This window comes from Nycticebus coucang, chromosome 20 (genome assembly GCF_027406575.1).
Source record: "Nycticebus coucang isolate mNycCou1 chromosome 20, mNycCou1.pri, whole genome shotgun sequence".
NCBI classification, from domain to species: domain Eukaryota; kingdom Metazoa; phylum Chordata; class Mammalia; order Primates; family Lorisidae; genus Nycticebus; species Nycticebus coucang.
In genome coordinates, this window is record NC_069799.1 from 53,258,156 (window position 1) to 53,280,073 (window position 21,918).

Sequence of the window (21,918 nt, forward strand, 5' to 3'; positions counted from 1 at the left end):
GATCATATAACCAGGGACACATATCACATTATAAAATATTGTGATAGTTTATTCTTCCAGATGTTTCCAAGTGTGTGGTACAAACTGAGATATACACAAATAATTAACAAATTTGTGAAAGTTGACACAATGAACAGAATTTGAAAGAATGATTATTATTTTTAAAGTGGTGTTTCTAGAATTCTTAGATGATATCAGCGTATGTTAACTGCAACTTCTCATGTTTAATGATGTTTAAGTTTAATATAATACCATATTCAGCCATATAAGATTAGCAGTCATAATTAATTCAGAATAGGTTCTTTGAAGTGGTTTAAAGGGCTTTTCATACTAAATTACCAGCCTTTAATCAGCTAATATAGAGTGAGTAATTTTTAAGATGTGAGACGTACGTGTATGTCTCATAAAGCATTTAACTTAGGTTAATGAAATGAGTTTGAATGATCCAGATTCCCTATACCAAGTCAGAGATATGTCCGACATTCCACTGAAAGCTTTATTTAGATGGAGTCAAGGAATCTTTGAGATAACAGGCTTTGGACTATGATATCTTGAGTGTTATAATCGAGTAGTTCTCCCAGAATCTCGAAGTCCTTTTCAACCTGTTTTATGAATGAATGGAATTAGTGAAAGATACATGTATTTTTCCCTTTTAGATTTCTTACCCAATTTAAAGAATGTTGACTTTGGAGGTTCATAAATGTTGCCTGAGAAAATGCCGTTTCCACATGCAAGGCTAGCCCTGGCAAACCTCTGGGATCCTGTTCTGTTCACTCACATGCTTCTGAGATAAGGAGGCTGAAGTGCGAGCTAAATAGAGATGAGGCTTGGACAAGGTCATTCCTGCCAGAGCACCAGAGACACGGAGCTCTCAAGGGCACCGCAGTATTCATACATAAAAAGGTGCCGCTCGAGGACATTTTAAAAATATAAATATTTCGAAAGGGTAAAAATGAAGGTCCCTGAATTAGAGGATGTAAAAGATGGAACTGAAGAGGAAAAAACCGGGGAAGGAGAAAGTGAAGAAGACCAGGTGAGTGAGAGGGGACTGCTTGAGAACAGTATGTGTTTCTCTGAGTCGATGGTGAGAAAAATATTTCTTTTCCTCTTTTCAAACAGGTCTTCTTTAAGCCTATTGTAGAAGACTTACGCATGGAATTGGCCAGAAAATGCACCAAACTCATTAGTGACGTAAGTGGCTTAAGTAATTTCTGTCTTGTTTTGCTTTGTGCATGTGGTACTGTTATGTAACCATCTCTTCCAATACAGTTATTTTCCAGACTGTCGAACTAGGTCCAGAAATGTTCAGCGGATTTCCCCAAGGTCCCCTGTACAGAAAATTTCTGCCAGAACGAGTTTCCTCATTCTTAATCTAGAATCCTCTCTTCTGCATTTTGCTGTCATTCTGGCATGAAATCATAAGGCAATCATCCTCTCTGTGAGAACCCCAAAGACTTTTAAATTTAATATTATGATGTAATTTCTCCAGGGAGGCTCTCTATCTAAATGAGTGATTTTTAACATTTTGGGTGACCTTTTGAAGAATCTCATGACTGCAATTGTTTCCCAAACCAGGAAAATGCGTATAATACCTACATGCTCATAATAATCATTTACAGTTTTGGATTGAGGGATTACTGAACTACATGCTAACAACCCTGATCTAGATGATGGTCTTCGTGAAAAGGAGCATTTCAGTTGTGACTTTTTCAGTAACTGGGATTGGTTTATATTAATATTTGAAGAGACTCTTAAAATTATGGAACTATTTACAGTATGTAAACCACAATTCTAGAAGTGTAAGGAAAATGATTGCTCACTGGGATAAGAATTTAGATGAACTTCATTAACAGTTGAAAGAGAATTGCTTGTAGAAAAGAAAGATGGCTCCTATAAAGTGAATTTGGACCTGTGTCTTAGAGACATGAGCGCAATACTGGTTGTTTCTGTTGTTGTTAACAAGCAAAGCAATTGGAATATTTTACAGACATTTATTTCAAAGAAAGTCAATCTTAGGCGGCCAGAGTGCTGTGCTAATATGTCCTCTGAATCAACTTGTGCGGGTTGACTCAACTGTAACCTTGGGAAGGTTATAGAAGCCGGCTGGGCTTAGTTCCTTGGGTATAGACTAAATAACATGTCTGAAATGCTGAGGAAGCTGTCTGGAACACTGTCAGTCCTCAATAAATATCAGCTGTTATTCACTATTGCATTTGTAACTTACCTTTGTATCCATCCAATCACATTTCATGGATGATGCTGTGTTCCCTTCTGGTTTATCAGAAAAGAGCCAAAGGATGGTGGTGAAAATCACACCCCTTCCCATATATACTTGGCATGGGATGTAATGAAAATTTAAATTAAAGAACTTCTTTGTGCTGTTACTTAATAATCATTAGCTATTTTTCTGCGAAAGTTCTTTGTAAACAGCAACGTTAGTGATGAAATGACAGTGATAACAGTGCTGGCAGTAGCAATATTGGTGGCGGTTAAGCTTTATGTCCCAGGCACTGTGGTTCCTGAGGTGGGTTCTGTTCTTTCTATTTTAGGAGTAGGGAGACAAGGCGCAGAGAGGGGAAGCACCTTGCCTGGGTCACAGAGTTATAGCTGATGGAGTAGGACCTGAGCACTAAGCCCTTTCTTTCACCTCTGCTGTGTTATCCTACACTGTGGATTTCCACACACTTTATCTTAGCTTTATTATCATTTATTTATTTTTTTATAACATTTTTATTGCTTTATATGAATACTGTATTGAAAGCCCAAGCATTCAGTTTGCACACAGAAATTATACAATTATATACTGCTTCACAAAGGCAGCGAACACATTACATTTTACAAAATCTACTTTACAGAAATTTTAAAATTCTAAGTATCAAAAGGTACAGCTGAAGAAACAGGTATAAATTTGGCAGCCAGTAATTTTGACAGGGAAGTTGCAGCTTGCATGACTTTATGTGAATTTGAAAATGTGGAGTTTAGAGTAACCATTGTGCTTTGTGTTGATCTGAAAAACAGAACGCTGGCTGTTGAAGAAGCATGTTCAAAAATATTTAATTCACTTCAAAATGTTATACAAATTATGGTGGTTTCTATGCACCCCTAAAGCTTCAGTCATTTAGCTCAGGTACATTACTAAAGTAATGTATTAATTCTTCCAGTAGAGTGGTGTTTCATACCATTGAAATTTGCATATGCTAGAATAATTTAGAAAAAAAATGTGTAATATTCACAATGTTCAGAAAAGCAAGCAAAAAGTCAAGGAACCATCAAGGTCTTGTGTCAGCTTCATAAGCATTCATTCTACAAAATAGTAAGCTAATGTTTGAACGCAATTTCCAAGATAAAGCACATTTTCTCATAAATAATAAGAAAATGTGCTTTATCTCAGGCACCTCAGAAGTTATACAAAAGATTCTCCACAGGTTTTCACTTTGGGGAGCAATAGAAGGCATTTCCCCCCCCTTTTTTTTTTCTTTTCTCCTCTTCTCTTCCCTTCCCTTCCTCTTCCTTCCTTCCTCTCTCTCTTTCTTTATGTCTCACCTAGTTCCTGCTTTACATTTGCTCTATCCCCCTTCCCTTCCCTCCCTTTCCCCTTCCTTCCCTTCCTTCTTTCCCATCTTTCCTTCCCTTCCTTCCTTCCCTCCTTCGTTCCTTCGTTCCTGCTTTGCATTTGCTCTATCCACATTAGAGGGTTTCCCTGTGTGTAACTCACTTCCCATCTTGAAGGACGCCTAGCCCTCTGCAGCAGCCTCTTTTATTTTTCTATTAACCATGGAACACTTTCTGTTTCTCCTGTGTACTGTGTTTGGTATTTGGTCCTGTTAGTCAAATATCTAATTAATTCCTTGAATCAGTTACACCTATCCACTTGATTGGGCATTCAGAATCATGAATCTAGAAGCCTTCTGACAGTACAATCTTAAAAAACATTGGGCAAAAGGGAAAAAAGGGCAGAATGTTTCTTATAAATTAGACACAAAGAGCCTTCTGCAGACCAAGTCTGGCCGCATCTACATGCAGCCTCTGACTCAATGTTTTGGTTTGGAGCTTTTTAGGGCCCTCGTTTGCATGGTTGCAGGAAGACTATTTTCCAGGCAAATAAGCATCATTTGTTGTGGGTAATCCTTGCGATGCTGAAAACATCTCCTTCCAGAGAAAGCTGGGGCATTCCCAGAAAAACTGAAAGAATGACTTTGTCTCTAAGCAGCCCAGTTAACAAATAGTGATGGAGCCACTGGAAGGAAGAACTGAATTTAACTGGTATGATTTCACCTGTGAAGAGACTTTTAGATCCTTTCAGTTAAGAATGCATATAAATGGAAATTTTCTCAAACATTTCCCCATCTGTCATCCAGTTCCGGCTATTAACTAATCTTGTACTTGTTGAAAGAAATTTGCCAAGAGGAGGAAGCAATACTGAACTAATTTAGCCCTAATTATGGTCGCGGCATTGTGAGATAAGTGGGTAAGGTCGAAGGAGAGGCGAATGTTTGGGGCATTGTAATGTTCAGAAAGTCAATCAGCTTTGCCCTTTTAATTTTCCAATTTGAAAATACGTTGGGTTGTGTATTGGTTGAGTTCAGATGGCTCTAAGAACAGGAGCTCCCTAACGCAGCAGCTTGGTCCCTCCCTACCCCCCACGTCAATTCTGGAAGTTAGTAGTTCAGTCTCAGTACAGTGGGTGCTGTCAGAGCCCGTCAGTTCCTTCTGCTCTGCCATCATAGTGCGGTGGCTTATTGCTGCTGCCCCCTGTGACTGGGGAAGGGAAAATTCAGAAGACCAAGGGTCAAAAGGCTGAGCAAAGCCTCTCCCTTTATCTTAGAAACACTGCAGAGAAGTGTCTCATGGCCAGTCACCAGCCAGAAAGAATAACACGACTGTGCCTGGTTTAGAACAATTTGTCCCCTGGGGTTGGGCGAGTTGGAGCCTGACTACTGTCATAAATATGAGTACATTTGGGTTCTGTTAGTTAGAAGGGACCAGCTCAGCCATCTATCCAACGTTAAGGAAGACATAGACAAGATTGGTAACAGGGAATAGCCATCTATTCAGTGATTTTTGTTTTACCTAAGATTTGCAGCATGGATGGAGGCAAAACCCTTTGCCCTCTCGTTTCCTGTCATCCTGGCATGGGAAGGCTATGAATGTGACATTATTTACATAAAATTTAAGATCATTTGCTTATATCATTCCTATTATACAGTTTCTCAGAAATCGTACCCAGATACACACAGTCAATGTGTAATTTATAATGAATTGGATGATATGAATAAGAAAATGATCTTCGCATTTTAAAACACATTGTACATTTAAAGATACAAATGTCCCTATCTTTTTAATAAAGAAGGACTTAAGAAAGAAATGGAGTCTGCAATTAAGACTGAACTATGTGCCTGCCTCGCAGAGGAAGTAAATACTTCACCCTTATCCAGGCTGCCGTCCTGAACATTCTGTTTATGTTGTACTTTATCAGGAGGCTGGAGCACATACCAGGGGTGGTGAAGAATGTGGATGTGATGAGGGAAAGATGGTGGTAAAGATAAAAATAATGACTCAAACTTAAGCCTGATGATAGATTATTTTCTCTCACACTTAATTATATAACAGCGATGCTTTTTTCGTCCCCTCCTTCTGATCAAAATAGCCTACTATTTATCATACTGCCATTAACAGTTTAATTACTAGCGACTGAGGAGGGTGATTTGCGGGAACCTAAAATTATGGCTAATCTCTGAGAAGAAAAAAAAGTAATTTAGTGCTCAGATAAGATAAATATGTTCTCATGTTGATTTCATGCATAAAGCGAGTGTTTAATGTGGCAGGCATCTGATAGGTAAGAATCCCAGCAGTGAAATAGAGCATTTTGAAATCATTTTATTGAATCTGTTCATATGTGTGGTTCTACCTTAGCTCAAGGAACACCCCTCAGATCAGGTTTGCGTACGGTAAAGAATCTCCATGTAACGTCCATTGGTCGCCGTGTCCTCTGGGAGCTAGGCTGTATATGCAGTTTAACTTCACTTTTGGGTATAATTAAGGAGACCGTGTAATTTCTCATCTGAAGTAGGAGGACTTTGTTTCTACGTAAGTATTTATGGCCCTGGGTAGATAAACACAGCTTTATTACAGGGTGATAGAACTTTTAGCAGACTACCTCTGTTTTCTCCACCGGCCATAGTTTTGCCTCCCCAGTTCTTCAGACTGAGCTGCAATCAGAGTGATGGTGGGACTGCATTTTAGGTCTTTCTCCACGTTTTTTTCTGACTTCTTTTGGGCTCACATGTCCATGCGGGGCATTCCCCCAGAATGACTTAACAACTCTGGCCATTCCCCAAGGTGAAGGAAGCGAATTATTTTCCTTGTAAAGTTTGAGAGAAGATGGAGCATGCTCAGGAGGGTCTCTCTGACTTTCTCTTGCTATTCAGCTGGTCCACAGCCAGGGAGCATTCTGGAATGATCTCCACCCAGGGGCAAGCTTTCTGGGCAGGTTCTGCTCTTGTTTCAAGGAGGAGAAGAGGAAAGACAGGGGTGGGGAGAGAAGGGAGGCTGGGGAGAGAAGCTCATCAATTGGATGAGTATGATTCAGAAAGAATTAATTAGTAACAGAAGCCCCTCATGGCCACAACTTAGCCCCTCATGGCCTTCCTCTGAAATCAAGCACGTATTGATTACAACGCTAATAGTAATCTCTATTTGTTGCATTTCTGCCACTTCTTAATTGAGTACATCTGTCAGGGTGACTTATTTTCTTCCTTGAGGAAGGCAGCTGTGTTTCTGTTTGGCCATAGGCTTAACTGTGAAGGCCAGTGGCTTACAAGTAACAAAAGCTAGTACAGTGGTGGGAGTGAGACGGCGCACGTTTGATGCCGACACTGGATGAAGAGAACCCGTCCTCTGTGGCCTCACAGCCCCGGTGTTGACTCTTCAGATAACTGGACCTTGCTTGTCTGTCGAGCCGCCTGTCTTCCCCAGGCCCTGTCACCTCTGCAGTTCTGAACTGGAGCTCTGTTTATTTGGCTTGGCTTGCTCTGAGGATCATTTCCCATTTGCGTATTTACTTTGGAAAATGGACTTTCTCATCTTGATTCTCCCTTCAAAAAAGGCCATTAGAATTCTTTTACTCCTTTCTCTTCTTATGTAAATTATTCTCTTTTTTAGATCCATTATAAAGAAGCATACAAAAAATCTAAGGGCAAGTGTTCATTTGTGACCGACACACCTATGCTAAAGCACGTAAAGAATGTTGGCGCTTTTATTTCTGAGGTAAGATATGGAGCACTTGCAAACTGGCTTATGTTTTTCTTTTCCTATTTTTATAGATGAAAGTGTGTGCATTAGAATTGGAGTACAGGGTGGCGCCTGTGGCTCAAGGAGTAGGGCACCAGTCCCATATGCTGGAGGTGGCGGGTTCAAACCTAGCCCCGGCCAAAAACCAAAAAAATAAAAATAAATAAAAAAAGAAAATATATGAATAAAAATAAATATGTATGTGAGTTGTTTTAAAAAAAAATAAAAATAAAAATAGAATTGGAGTACAGTACAATGTTTTCAAAAGCACTGTCGAATGTGGGTAATATGTATATGATTATCTAATTATTATCTACTCCTAGGTGTATTAATCCACGTAAAGGGATATATTTTACTACGTATGCTTTATATGTTTTATTGTATAATCTACATTTTGACTCTTTCTTATTTATATTGAAATCCTCTTGGAAAGGACTATTTTTATTCAGTAAGTAGAACCAGGGGGAAAATAGTTAATTTTAGAAGTTCCATTATATATATTTTTTCCAAACAGACATATTAAACTATTGAATATCATTTTGGAAAGAAGTAAGATTTATCAGATTGCAATAAAATGTGAGCTATCTTGTATAAACAGTTTTAAGTAAATATAAGCTATTTTTGAGCGGGATAAAATTCAGTTCACCAGAGATACCTATTAAGAAACCACGGAGGGAGAAATACATTCATTTTCCAGCTGAAAAATCACGTGGTCTCTCTCCGACGGCATTTAGGACTGACTACAGTTCATGTTGCATTTCAAGCATAGCAGTAACAATGATTTCTGTGATGAGGCATTACTGTGGTCTGTGACTAGATCACTTAGAAGGGCTCCATTTGAAAAAGAGAGTGAAGAAAAGTGTTGTAAATGACTGACCTCTAGTGTTTTGTAAATGATGTTGGGAGAAAGAGCAAGGTGTTATTTCTGCAAAGGTGAAACAATTTTGAGGGAAATCAGTACATTTTCTTTTATTAAGTACCAAGCATCCAAAGAGTGTGGGAAGAGAAGGTTTGCACAGGATATGGGCTAATAAATCAACACTCACATCTAGCTCAGAGTGGGAGGGTATGGGGGACTCATCTACACAGTGTGGAAGAACACGGTTTTGCTTGTCTGTGTGAGCTGTGTTAATTCTCCTGTGCAGAGAAAGTCTCGATGTTCTCAATTATTGAATATTTTTCTTGAGGGAGTTAACTACAGGGCCAGAATTAGACGTGGGCAATCTGCTGTGTTCCCTTGAATCTCATTTTCCCAGGAGGAAATGGTCAATGCGTGTCTGTGTTTGCCGTAACGACTGAGATGGTTTAGGGACAGTGGAGATTTGGGGTGGGAAGGTACACAAACGGAAAGGCCCTGCCACCTCCTAGTGTAACAGGAGAAGGCTGAGAAGATTTCAGTCAAGGAATGCCGGCGATTATGTTCACTTTCTACCCAGACCGTGGATGTTCACGGCTCCTCTTTTCTAGAACAACTCCAATGTCATTGTTCTCAGATTGTTTGCTCCCTCTTTAAACGTGAAACTGTCAGTACACACAAATAGGTTTGCATTTGGAAAACTGCTTGGATTTGAGTGGAAAAATAGGAAATATGTTCCTGCACATCTCATTCATGGCTTTCTCCGTGATAAATTGGATTTATTTCTATCTCTTTGGAATATGTTTGTCAGCTCCAGCATCTAAAATTAAAATGTTCTGCAGATTTTTAAATCAATTCTGTTTCTGAAGGAATTTTCTTTTTATATTCACAGTAAAAAAAAAAAAAAATATATATATATATATACACATATGCATATATAAAGGAATGTTTATTTTCTTTTCTTCCCCTTCCCAGGCAAAATATAAAGGCACCATTAAGGCAGATCTTTCCAACTCTCTCTATAAGCGAATGCCGGCCACAATCGACAGTGTTTTTGCAAGAGAAGTTACACAGCTTCAGAGTGAGGTGTGGTGTGGTTTCCCCAAATCGTTATATAATTATGTAGATGAACCCTATAACCTGATGTATGTTGTTTATTATTTTAATAAAAGATTTTTTAATCTAAGGTAATTAAATACTGAGTGAAAGTTGGGAGCAACTGGTTAACATGCTGTTGTTGCTGGTGAAATCTCAGAAAATGAAACAGACATGCAATTTTATGTCGATTGCTTTATGCTGTTTTTCATTCAACGCTATTTATAGAGCAAATTTTAATATTGTTAGCTTGTATAGATGAAATTCTTATGGTAAATTAAATTAAACTATCCCCTGATTGAACACAGGATCCCTAAGTGGGGAACATTTTGATTGCTTGTTAAAAGTCACATAAGGAGATAATCATTGATTTGGGATCCACCCGTCTGTTCTTTGTCAGTCAGACAGGTGGATCCTGAATATCCTCTCCACAGTCTGTGGACTGCGTTTTTCATGTAGAATATTCCAGGCTACCAACAAGGGCCTCTGTCAGGTCCAAGTGGCTATTTTGGGATGAACTTAAGAACTGTCCCCACGTAAGCCCATTTTGAATCCAGAAATATTTGGGGTAATTTTCTCTTTTCAATACATCACCATGTAAGGGATTCTTTTTTTTTTTTTTTGTAGAGACAGAGTCTCACTTTATGGCCCTCGGTAGAGTGCCGTGGCCTCACATGGCTCACAGCAACCTCTAACTCTTGGGCTTAAGCGATTCTCTTGCCTCAGCCTCCCGAACAGCTGGGACCACAGGTGCCTGCCACAATGCCCGGCTGTTAAGGGATTCTTAATGCATTTTAATCTATTGGATGTCTTCAACACAATTTCAGAATAGGCTACTTCACCTCTTTCTGACTCATTTTTATATTTTTTTCTTAGTACAATCTTTTTTGTTGTTGTTATTTTGTTTATCTGTTACTTGGCCCTCTATTCCATTCCCCTTTCTACTCCTTTTTTTTTTTTTTTTTTGTAGAGACAGAGTCTCACTGTACCGCCCTCGGTAGAGTGCCGTGGCCTCACACGGCTCACAGCAACCTCTAACTCTTGGGCTTACGCGATTCTCTTGCCTCAGCCTCCCGAGCAGCTGGGACTACAGGCGCCCGCCACAACGCCCAGCTATTTTTTTGTTGCAGTTTGGCCGGGGCTGGGTTTGAACCCGCCACCCTCAGCATATGGGGCCGGTGCCCTACTCACTGAGCCACAGGCGCCGCCCCCCCCCCCGCCCCTTTCTACTCCTATGCTTAACAGCAGTCCCTGGAGCCCAGAGAGTGTTCAATAAATACCCATAAAATGGACTTTTGTTGAATGTATTGGTTTCCTTTTTGAGGGTATGCCTCCTTTTACATAGTTCATATTCTTCATGCCTCGTTTTCGGTTAATAATAAAAGTAAACACACAGCTTACTATGTGTCAGATGCTGTTCTGCGTACTTCACGTATCTTTGTTACTTAATCCTCCCGGCAACCCCGTGAGGTATCCACATTTTAGAAATGTAGGACAGAAGCACAGAGAGGTTAAGTAACTGGTCTAAGGTGGCACAGACAGTACACAACAGAGCCAGCACATAAACATAAGTAGCCTGGCTCCATAATCTGAGTTTTTTTTAAATTTCAGATTAATATGAAGGTACAAATGATTAGGTTACACTGTTTGCATTTGTTAGGTAAAGCCCAAATTGCAGTTGAGCCCTTCACCCAGGAGGTGTGCCCTATACCCCTAAGCATAGGTTGAGTTTTTAACTACATTGCTTCCTACCATCGCCACTCTTCTTATTAAACAATAAAAAAAATTTGCTTCTTCTCTAGGAATCTTGTTCCTTTTTAGTAGAAGATACATAGATGATTTTCGGGGCGGCACCTGTGGCTCAAGGAGTAGGGCGCCAGTCCCATATGCCGGAGGTGGCGGGTTCAAACCCAGCCCTGGCCAAAAACCAAAAAAGAAAAAAAAAAAAAAGAAGATACTTAGATGATTTTCAATAGTCTGAAAATAGATTACTCTTGAGAAATACTAAGCATAATTATCCTTTGCAAAACATCTTTAAGTTCTTCCTTATTACAGATTTTAAGCATCCACTGTGTAACCAACTTGGCAGTAGGCTAATCTCAGTTATGCAACATGAGGCTAAAAATATATGATGTCAAGGTTCTGCATGGCTGACCGTGACTAATAGGCCCTTTATTTTTTTCTACCAACATCTGGTCACCTAACCACTTGCTGGTAATATAGGCTACTTTAAAAAGCAGATAATTACAGCACAGCCCTTGATATGTGACAAGCAACAGTTACGCAATGAAGGACAAAGAACAAAATCAATTCTTATTTTTATATTTAGGAAGGGAACGTTTTCAGATTTCTTTGGAAGGACACGACTTTTATCACCTTTTCATAGCATGTAAGGACCTATACACACAGCGTAGAATTGAACATGAAAGATAATCCAGGTTGTGTGTTTTGGAATCTGTCATTTGTTTTTTTCAGAGGAAATTATCACTTACATTGTTAGCAGTGTTATTCTGTATTAGAATAGACACCACCAAGAGAGTTAGGCAGGCACGCTTAATTGGCAGTGTTTTCCACTGTTGTAATTAGTCACTGCACTTGCATTCATCAGTTTATTATTATTGTTAGTGATTCTCAGAGTTAACTTGCTAAAAAGGGAGGCGAGAAAGTAGAACTATTGAACAGTGTTTGCGACGCGAAAAATAGCTAAACTTTTGCTGTGTTCAAATAGTATCAGATGTGTTGTATACTTTGACTATGAAATGAAGTCTGGAATTAAATATTCTGAGTTCTCATGAGATGTCTCCTGTGCTTTTGACAAACCATTAAAGCACACTATTCTCTTCAAATCAATTTACAAACATTATCAGAGGCTTAAATTCAAACCAAAGTGATAAAGTTAGCTGGATGAATAATTTCTTGTAGAAAAGGACTGAAAGGAAGGAATTCCTGAATCAAGGAGAGAGAGAGAGAGGGGTGGATTTTTTAAGGAGGCTATCTGGTTAGCTATTCTCTATTAATGATTTCATAAACAAAGATAATAAAGTTTCTGAAAGTGGAGCAGATTATTTCATGAAGCGAGGAGATCCTTATTAGGGCTGTGTCAGGTGATGGTTAATTGATCCCCCATCACAGAAAAAATTTGGGCTTCTCAGGTATCTGAGCCAAAGAAGTTTATGAGAGTCTGTGTTACGTCGCCACAGGATCCTGATACAGGACTTCGAAGGTGACTTCTCTATGGGATTAAAACCCATTTAACTATGTAATACTTATAAAATATACTGTAATTTAAACATGTGCATCTTATGGATGTATACGTGTGTGAGATATAAAAATATGCTATAAGGTCAAGGATGGAAGTTAAATGTATGTATTACTCATTATAAACTTGTTTAAATGTAAAGTATATAAGATTATTACAGGTGCGCTCCTGTCTCCAGGTGTCTGATACCACAGCAATCTTAGTTCTCGAAGTGTGAAGAAAACATTATTAATCAATGATTTTCAACCAGTGTTCCATGTGAGGATCTTAGCTGTGCTGTGAACATCTTTAAAGATCATTAATTAAAATATTTTTGAAAGATAGTCAAAGCACAGGCAGTATATTTGTTTTTTTACCCTTTTTTTTGTCAACATGATTTAAGTGTGACTTGGAAGTTTAACTACAGGTTTAAGTGTGCTGTGAAATGAAAAAGGTTGAAAAGCATTGATCTAGGGGCATACCCCACGATAATGACAAATCAAGAAAGCAAGAAAGCAAACTTATCAGAACGTTTATTAGCGCGACACAACTTTCCATTAGCTGTTTTAAGGAAGAAAATTAATATGATAAATTAAAGCTCAGCTGCCTCAAATGTGATGTAATCTTAATTCTAAAGTGGTACTTAGTAGCAGCTATAAATGAAATGACTATTTTAATGCCACAAGCAGAAAATTACATAGCCTTTTTAAAGAAGCAGTGCTTTTTAAATTGTGCTTGATGACTCACCATTTCTGTGATAACCCACAAAACGATCAGCGGCATTGGTTACGTTTACAAAGTCACAAGGTTGAGAGTAAGGCGTAAAATACAAAATAAATAGGCATCCTTCAAAAAGGAGGCAGGCATTTGATAACCCTTTTTATTTAAGAAGAAAGAATAAATCTCACACAAGTTTTTGCTTGATGTTGTAGAGTTGGGCACCCACTAAATCCCCCTTCCTCTACTTTAAAGTTATAACATGGAATGTAATGGAAGTGAGATAATAGACTCAGCCCGAATGGAGGTTCTTAAAGGGTTTCCTATTTAACATAATTAATTGGTGGACATTTAAAGACATGTTCATCAGAATTAGATCTCTTGAAAGATTAAATTGATAGCTGCTAACAAGATGAATTATACCTGGAATAAGGCGAGGGGCTGCACGTGAATGCTGGTAAGCCACGAAACCCACAGGATGGGGTGCAGGACATGGCTGGAATGAGACTGTAGGTAACCAGGGAACAGAAATGTCAACATAACCATCAAAAGTAAAATGTCGTGACCTCTGGATGCAGTAATAGCATTTAGCCCATGGGAGATGATGACCGGCTTAAATGAAACAATTCTAATTAAGATTGGTCAGACCATGTGGGCACCCTGAGCTAGAGATGGATAACTTGGGATTTGGGTTGAAGAGGGCGTCAAGGGTGTTCAGAACTTCACCTTAAGCTGTGCTGGCAGTCTGGAAGAATAGAGGTCGCTGGTGGCTGTCATACGTACTGGAGAGTATGTTTCTGTCTTGGGCACTAGACTTTTCCATATGGCCACGTAGATACAGCTTTGAAGAGATAAATTAGTGTTTCATTAAAGGTAGGACTTGTAATCAGAACTTTTATAGTTTAGACACTATGATGTCCCAGGTTTAGTTCTCTTTTGGTAGAAGTTTTTAAAAGACTAAGTGGGGAGCCAGAATCTTACCATCCAAAGCTATTAAACATTGATAGCTATACTAGATGACTTTTTTGGATGGTAAGATTCAGTAAATTCGTTTGTAAAAATTAGTTTATAATCATCACTATAATCCTTGAGGTATGTATATTATCTAAGGTAAATAGGTAGTTGATTGTGTTTATAAACACCCACGAGGAGTTTAAGCTGATGAGGAAGTTTTATAAATTCATTTATTCATTCACTAAACATTTATCGCTGATATTAAAAGATATGTAAGATAGTTATAGCTCTCAAGGAGTTCATATGGTAAGAACTTTTTCCTTAAGTTTAACTATATCCTTTTTTCATTGAAAACCAGACCTTCTTTTGTTCTTGGCGAAGACTATTCCAGTTTTCCTTTTTAAGTTGCTTTTTTTCTTGTGTATGGAGGAATTCCAACTCTATTTAGCATCCTTTTTGTATTAAACTTTTAATATATTTTAAAGATTAATCCTGCCTTTCCTTTCTCCATTTATTACAGTTTTATTCTCATTCATTCATTCATGGAGCAAATATTCACTGATGCTAAGTTTGTAGGTTCTGAGGGTTCAGTGAACTGGACAGTCATCTTCTAGTAAGGGAACACAGATGATAAGTAATTCCACAAAACTCAACCAAGTAACTAAAATAAGATAGTGGTATAAACCAAGAATAAGGGGATAATTTGGTGACTGTCTTTAGGTTCTTCTTTAGTTTCCAGCTTTGGGGCTGAGTTTGGTTTCATCTACACCTTTTAATACTTCTAAGGTGTCTTTCTCATGCCCCACTGTGCGTCCAGCATGGAGCACGTGTAACATGGAGGTAACGGATTGTATTGGTCTGATGTTCATTTTGCTAATGGAGAGCAAGGCTTGACGTATCTGAGAATTTTTCCCATGTGTTATATTTCCCCCAGAGATTTGTGCATTTAAACCTTATATTATCTATCTTATAGGTATGTCTACATAAAATAAGACCCATTCATTTAAAAACAAGTAATTTTGAAATGTTCTATAACCCCCACCCCCACTCCCCAATTAATTGTTTTCCCAAGATTTAAACCTTGACCATCTATAACCCTAAAAGCTCTTGGATCTGTACAATTTCCCCAAACTGTACCTGAGGTTTAAACTAGGTGAATTGAAGTGAGGATATTTCAAAACATCCTTTGATCCAGGATGTTTTGAAATAAACACCAAAGAATAAGAATTAGGAATTGAAACAGAATCGCTAAGATGAAAGTATTGTAGATATTATCTTGTTACAGAGGGAGGCTTAGACAAATTTAATTATCAGCACTGGTATTTAAATGTATAAAGCCTTTGTGAAACACTAAAGTTTAACAGATGAGATCTTATACAGCTCTAAATGGAACTAACAGTTATTCGTGTTTTCATAAGGTTGCCTATAAGCAGAAGCACGGTGCCAACAGAGGATTCCCGGATTACGCCCACATGAAGGAGCCACCTGAGGTCAGACATGCCATGGAGGTCAATCAGCACCAGAGTAACGTAAGGCTATTCCTCACGATTTTCTAGAAAACTGTAGTTAGTTCACGTCAGGGTTGATGATTACCTTGATGAAATTTCGGTATTACAGGGCCCCTATTCAAAAAGAACTGAAGCGTTTCTTATCAGTCAGAGGTACATCTGAGTTGCTCTCTGGACAGTCACGAGCACTCTGCAGAAAATCTTTACATCATCAGGCTCTTTCAGACATTGGGAATTCTGCTCTGTATGACTCAAATATGGATCCTTTAGACCTAATGAGCTATTAGCAATTCCAGACGTTCCTTGATTTTATTGACTGAAAAAAATTCCCAAACTCTGTAAATTTACAAAGGAGACTTTATTTCTTATAACGGTTACAGCCAGCTTCCCCACAAGCTGGGACGCAAGTCAGACATTTCTGGGGGTGGGGGGAGAGGACAGGAATTTACACTGAATGCATTGGTCAAGTGTATATATCCAACAGACTACAGGAGGAACTATGAATATTTATGAAGGAGACCCATACACATGTGTATTAGGTTTGTGTGTGTGTAATGATCACTTTGGGGTGGAGGCTGAACATTTAAATGCATTATAATTAGTATGTAAAACTTACCCTAGGTCAGAAGGTGAGCTGTCAAGCATGGGTCTGTGAACCACACGTGCTCAGGAGACTGGCCAGAATCCGTCTATGGCCAGCAGTGTGTATCACAAAGAAACTCTTTGTGTTGGAGCCATAAAAATAGGAGGGTGCTGGGGGTGGGACAAAGGTAGCCAAGAAATCTTCTGGCCTTCTGTTCTTCTTACATCAGCTTTTTATAAAATCTAGTGATGACGAGTAAGGGGAAGTGGGGTGGGGTAGGAGCAAATGAATCGTGGACAGCCTCTGTCCTGTCATGGCTGGGAAATTAAAAGTCAGGGGGTGGGGGGGGTATTTTAACTGAAAGCGGATCCTTTAGTTTGTTGAAGGGAATGAGGGCAGGACTTTTATTTCAACCCTTTGGTTGATGCCAAAGCTCATTCTAACCTGAAATCACAGAAGAACTGAAATAAAGAACATTGGAAATGAGTGTCCCATGGAATGATCATCTGTGAACACTAGCTGGATGGTGCCCCACTCGTAATTCTTCTGGAATGCTGTAGGCAGCAAACTGTCTGACTTGAGTCCCATGGGGAATATGAAAGCAATAGGTGCCTAACAGTTGGCTTAGAGAGAAGCCAAGACAGAGGAAGTTATCCTGGAGAAAACACATTTCTTTGGTGATAAGTTATCAGGTACCTGGAGGTTTTCATGCATTTGTTCAATTACCATCACTATCCTGGTAGCCTCGAAGAGTAATTTCTTCTTGAAATTGTGGGGGAAGCTTACATGTCGCCTCATCATGATTTCTCTGTTCTCCAAAAGAATTGTGTCAACGGTGTCAGGTTCTTTAAGGGTTAGAATCAGTTAATGACAGTGTGTGTCCTAGTTGAGTCCAGAAACCCACTCTCCTGGGGAAGCACCTGGAGCCCCTTTGTCATTCATGGTGTCCAGTCCACCACTTAACGCATGGCTCACTCTGTACCCTCGGAGCCTCCTTGAGTAGAGTATCTCTTTGCAGGACGGTGACATATATTTGATACTAAATTATTATCTGTCAATGTTTAAGTACAAATGAATGAGGTTTTACGTTTTAACGCGTACGTATACACATATGCTAGTACTGAAGCACTTTTCTGAGATGGTTTAAGATTACCCGGAGATGGAGCCACCACATCTCTGTAATTATTTTAAGGGTTGTTTTAAGGGGATGCTGTTTGCTTACAGAATGACTGTAATAATCATAATAACTGCCACTCACACAGAGCACATGCCACTTAGCATGCATCAGGAGCAAGGCCAAGACTTTGATCATTTCCAATTCTCACAAAACCCCAGTGCCGATTCCCATTTTGTAGACGAGGAAAATGAGAAGGAGTCAGACCCCTGAGTCTGCCCTTTCTGGTAGGCCTTGCAGCTTCCCTCATAAAGAGGCAGTGGATCAAGATTTGCAATGAAATTTTTAAAAATGGGGAGCAAAGTAGGTTATCTTCAGAATTCAGATGCACTGCAGGAAAGAATAACCGAGAAACCCCAAGCTCCCACTATTTTGATGCTGGAGATATTCTGAATTCACACAAAAGTCCGGGGCATAGAAGGCGGTCTGGCAGTCTGGACTGGGGGTTGGTGTGACACAGATCCCAGGGAGGCTCTGTCTAACTCTATAATTCAATGAAATTCAAATACAGAAGTTCCTTATCATAGAACTGGGCTTATTATTTTAACTCTGCCTTTTCTTTTAAAAGGTCTTTGATTGAGGGATTGAGGGAATAGAGTATAAAGCCCTTTTCTCCTTCATTCAATACTGTGTACTTATGGGAGAAAGATGTGTTTACTTTTACCCCTCAGCCGACTTGACTCAACCTTTACATGCAAAGTTTGTACATATAATAGGATTTGGAAAGTGTTTAAGACTATTTACTCAGATTTAAAGTGAGAATGATATTTGTATTCTACCCGCAAAGTAGTTGATATTCCTCTAGAGCCAAGCAACTTAGAATCATACATTTGTTGTCTCTACAATATAAAATGTAAACATGTTTTTTTGAGAACCACAAGGAAAACTGGTACCTCTTTTTAGTTCAGAGGGTGAATCGACAGCATCTCTGGAAAAGACAGTCTACCATAAATCTGTCTCCCATAAAACTTCATCCAGTGAAACACTGCGGAGAATTTACTAGTAAAATTACCCTTTCATAACGTGAACCGTCACTCGGCACTATGGCGATAAATGACTTAATTGAATCTAAACTATAAACGTGTCATCACTTATGCATCCCATTTACCTCAAACCATCTTTGCTTACCATTTCTTTGTTTCCACCAAAATCAAGTCGGCTTTCTAATATTTGTTGGAGAACCAAGACTTATTTTCTTTACACCTTCAGCAATGTGATTTAACAGAGGAAGATGAGAGGAGAGAATTCTTTGTGACTATCTGAATTCTCACCTTTGAATAACAGCTCTCTACGGGGAAGAGTATTTTGCAGGCATTAGTCTTTTGTGTCACCCCAAATTTAATGGTCCTCAAAAAGGAAAAATAAATGTTTCTCAGAATATCTTCTGCTGTAGCATATACTAGAAAAGAAGTTTGGAGTCAGATCATGGCTAACATTCTTGCTTTGCTACACATTGCCTGGATGACCCACCTAATATCTCTAGACCTCAGTTTTCTCAACTGTAAAATGGGGACAATAATATCTACCTCTTAGGAGTATCACAAGTATTAAATGAGATGATATATTTAAAGGGCTCCACAGAAGAGGACCGCCATAAAATGTTAGGCCTATGTGGTCCTCCTTCAGTTTTTAAAGGGTGACTTGAGAGTTTGGTGTGAAATCATAGCTCATCCAAAACAATGAAAAGAAGTCTAATTTATAAAAGACCAAATCAGTATGAAATTTCTATTAGGAAATGGTTAAGGTGGAAGGACATATTCAAAACTTTTCCTGAGCCTATCTTGTTACTGCCATAATAAAAAAATGATTAAAACCAGACAAATCTAAATCCTTCTTTTGTATCTTAAGGGACGTACCCTGCCAGATTTTTCAAATGTAATCAGCTAAACTGGAGATATTCTCTCCTACGACTTTCCCCTAAAGATGGGTTTATAATGAAAACCCCAGTTACCTTATTAATTCTCATCAATCTTAGACGTGGAGCCCAATAGTTCTGCAGTAGGTTAAACACATTTTAAACTGCCATTTTAAGTTTTAGAAGTAATATGTCTATATAGGCTTGCAATGAACTTGGAGTGGCAAACTTTTCCAAAACGCCATCTTGGTAATCAATTCAATGTGTATTAGTAAGTATTCAGCACGGGAGACAAGAGACTTAATGTTCTTTTCAAGAATGATGTATGTACTTTCTTAAAATTAATAAAAACTTATCAGTAGACAAAATTTCTATTCCATCAGGAAGTGAAAAAGCTTAAAGATAAATCAGTAAAATGATACTGGAAAAATAACCATGGTTCTCTGTGGTTCCTCCATGTGACTTATACTAACGGTGCTTCGGGGCTTAGTATTAAAAACACATTAATGTTTTGTTCATATCAAGGGCAACATAGTAATGCTTACTCTGCCTTCTTTATAAGATTGCGGTGGTAACAAAACAAAATCATGAATAAGGAAACTTTTATTAACTATAAAATGATTTATAAACCAGGATCACAATTGCAATGATAAACCATTCTGGCTATGACGTGATATTTTACTCCACCTTTTAGAAGATTGAAAGTTTTCCTGTCTTCCGAATAGTATCAGATGCTACCTTTACTTATATTGAAAAGGTTTATATTCTATTGTAGAAAATATTTACAATTTAATAATTTAGTCTGTTTTTATGTACAGCCTTCCCAGACGAAGATAACTATCCTTAAAGATAGAATTACCAGACCACGTGCCCTTTTGATGTTACCTGGAAGGCTCTTCTAATGCGAGACTTTACGATGACCAACATTTTCTTGGGATTGAGCCAATGCCTTAAGATTATAATTACATACAGGTTATGTTACTTGCTTTTGTTCCATAAACATAAAGGGTTAGTCTAGTTTTTTCACCGCAAGAATCACATTAACCCTCAGCTAAGTGGCAAAGGGGAGGGTTCTGGGTCAATTGGATTTGCTTTCTGTAAGGTCTGCCTCCTCATACTCCCTGCACCTCCTAAGCTATCTGTCTGTCTGTCTGGGGCTTTCTTCCTAGCTGCCATTCCTGAGCTCTCAATCTTCTCATCTCCAAGTACATGACTTTAAGGACAGTCTGTGGAGGCTTTGCTTTTCTCTAGTTTTTTAACTCACCTACCGGGGAGTCTTAAATTACTGCCTACAAATATAAAAGGCTCACTGGATGGCCCCTGTGATTCCTTTCACTGTACACACACTTCTGGCTATACCTTCAGAATAAAGACATCCGTTTCACTTCTCTTACATGAGTGCCTCTTATTGGCCAAGTTTAATCTAGAGCTATGGTAGGAAGAGGATTCTGGAGGATATGGTTCAAGCCTTAGAAGGCAGCATTGATGGAGCCCAGTTGTGTGCAATTTAGCACCATAGGGATGGGGTGAGGATTTTATGAATTGATGCACGTGGAGGATGGTGTGACACAGTGGACACTGTGCAAACACAGGAAACGTGCAAAATTTGTAGCTCTTACGAAACCAGAAGTCGAAAGATTATAAGCAGAGAAGAAGCTGAGATGAAAATATGACCTGAGGGTGGAAAGGAGCATGGGGAGATAAGGAGGAAACTCAAAGACAGATTTTGATGGAATTAAAATCTTCATTGGGAGCAATGAAGAACAGATTCGACACTGTGGAAAAACAAAAAATGGAGGCCACGGTATTCAGAACACTTTAGGTTTATGACAGCAATATATGTAACTCAAGTTCAAGTGAAAAATGAGAATTTATTAGTTTATGCAGTTGGAAAATTCAAGTTATCATCAGGTATAACTGGACCGAGGAGCTTCACAGTGTGACCAGGGCTCTCCCTCTTTCCCCTTCTCTGGACTCTGGGCTGTGTACGACACTTATACACAGACTCTTTCTATATGAACGTGAGTCAGCAGCTCACGCTTTCAAACTTACATCATCCTGACAGCAGCTGAACCCGCAGAGAAGGAGAGCGGCTCTTTCTCCTCCCGCCTCAGATCCTCCACTGACTCTGGCCTTGTCCGGGTGATGTGTCTGCCCTTTTATTAATGGGGCATCTGATTGGACAGCCTGAGTCACATGGCTACTCCTGTTGACAGAAGGTGGGCTCTCACCCCACCAAATCCCACAAGTGAGGAGGGAGCAGTTTCCAAATTTAAAAAAAAAAAAAAAAAAAGGATGGAAAAAAAATCAACATGTGTCAACTACCAACAGACTATTTAGGAAGATGACCCAGATCCTTACATGAAGCAAAGACATGAAGTTCAGCAAAATAAAAACAAGGAAGTGATCAAACATGTAAGGTTATTTCCAGATGAAACTGTTGAAGACTCAAGTAGATCATCTTGAGTACATTTTAGACATTTATCTTGATCATTGGCAGTCACATGAGAATTATTTTTCTAGTGCAAGACCCATAGAAGAAAATGATGAAACTTCACTGAAAGGTAGACTAGATTTAATGAAATGGAGGACTGGATCATATTCTAGTAAAAGATTAAAATACTGTTCAGATTTTATTTGTTCCTAAG

At 38.8% G+C, this 21,918-nt stretch overlaps 1 protein-coding gene across 1 annotated transcript in view; it reads left to right on the forward strand.

Moving 5' to 3' along the window:
- The window catches only part of NEBL (nebulette), a 177,916-nt gene that overhangs the window by 55,985 nt on the left and 100,013 nt on the right, over nt 1-21,918 (forward strand). Inside the window, exons 4-8 of the mRNA XM_053572933.1 lie at nt 657-1,033; nt 1,120-1,191; nt 7,162-7,266; nt 9,122-9,232; nt 15,569-15,679. Coding sequence (XP_053428908.1) covers nt 953-1,033; nt 1,120-1,191; nt 7,162-7,266; nt 9,122-9,232; nt 15,569-15,679 — 480 coding nt within the window. The 5' untranslated portion in view covers nt 657-952. The remainder of the gene's footprint in view (nt 1-656; nt 1,034-1,119; nt 1,192-7,161; nt 7,267-9,121; nt 9,233-15,568; nt 15,680-21,918) is intronic.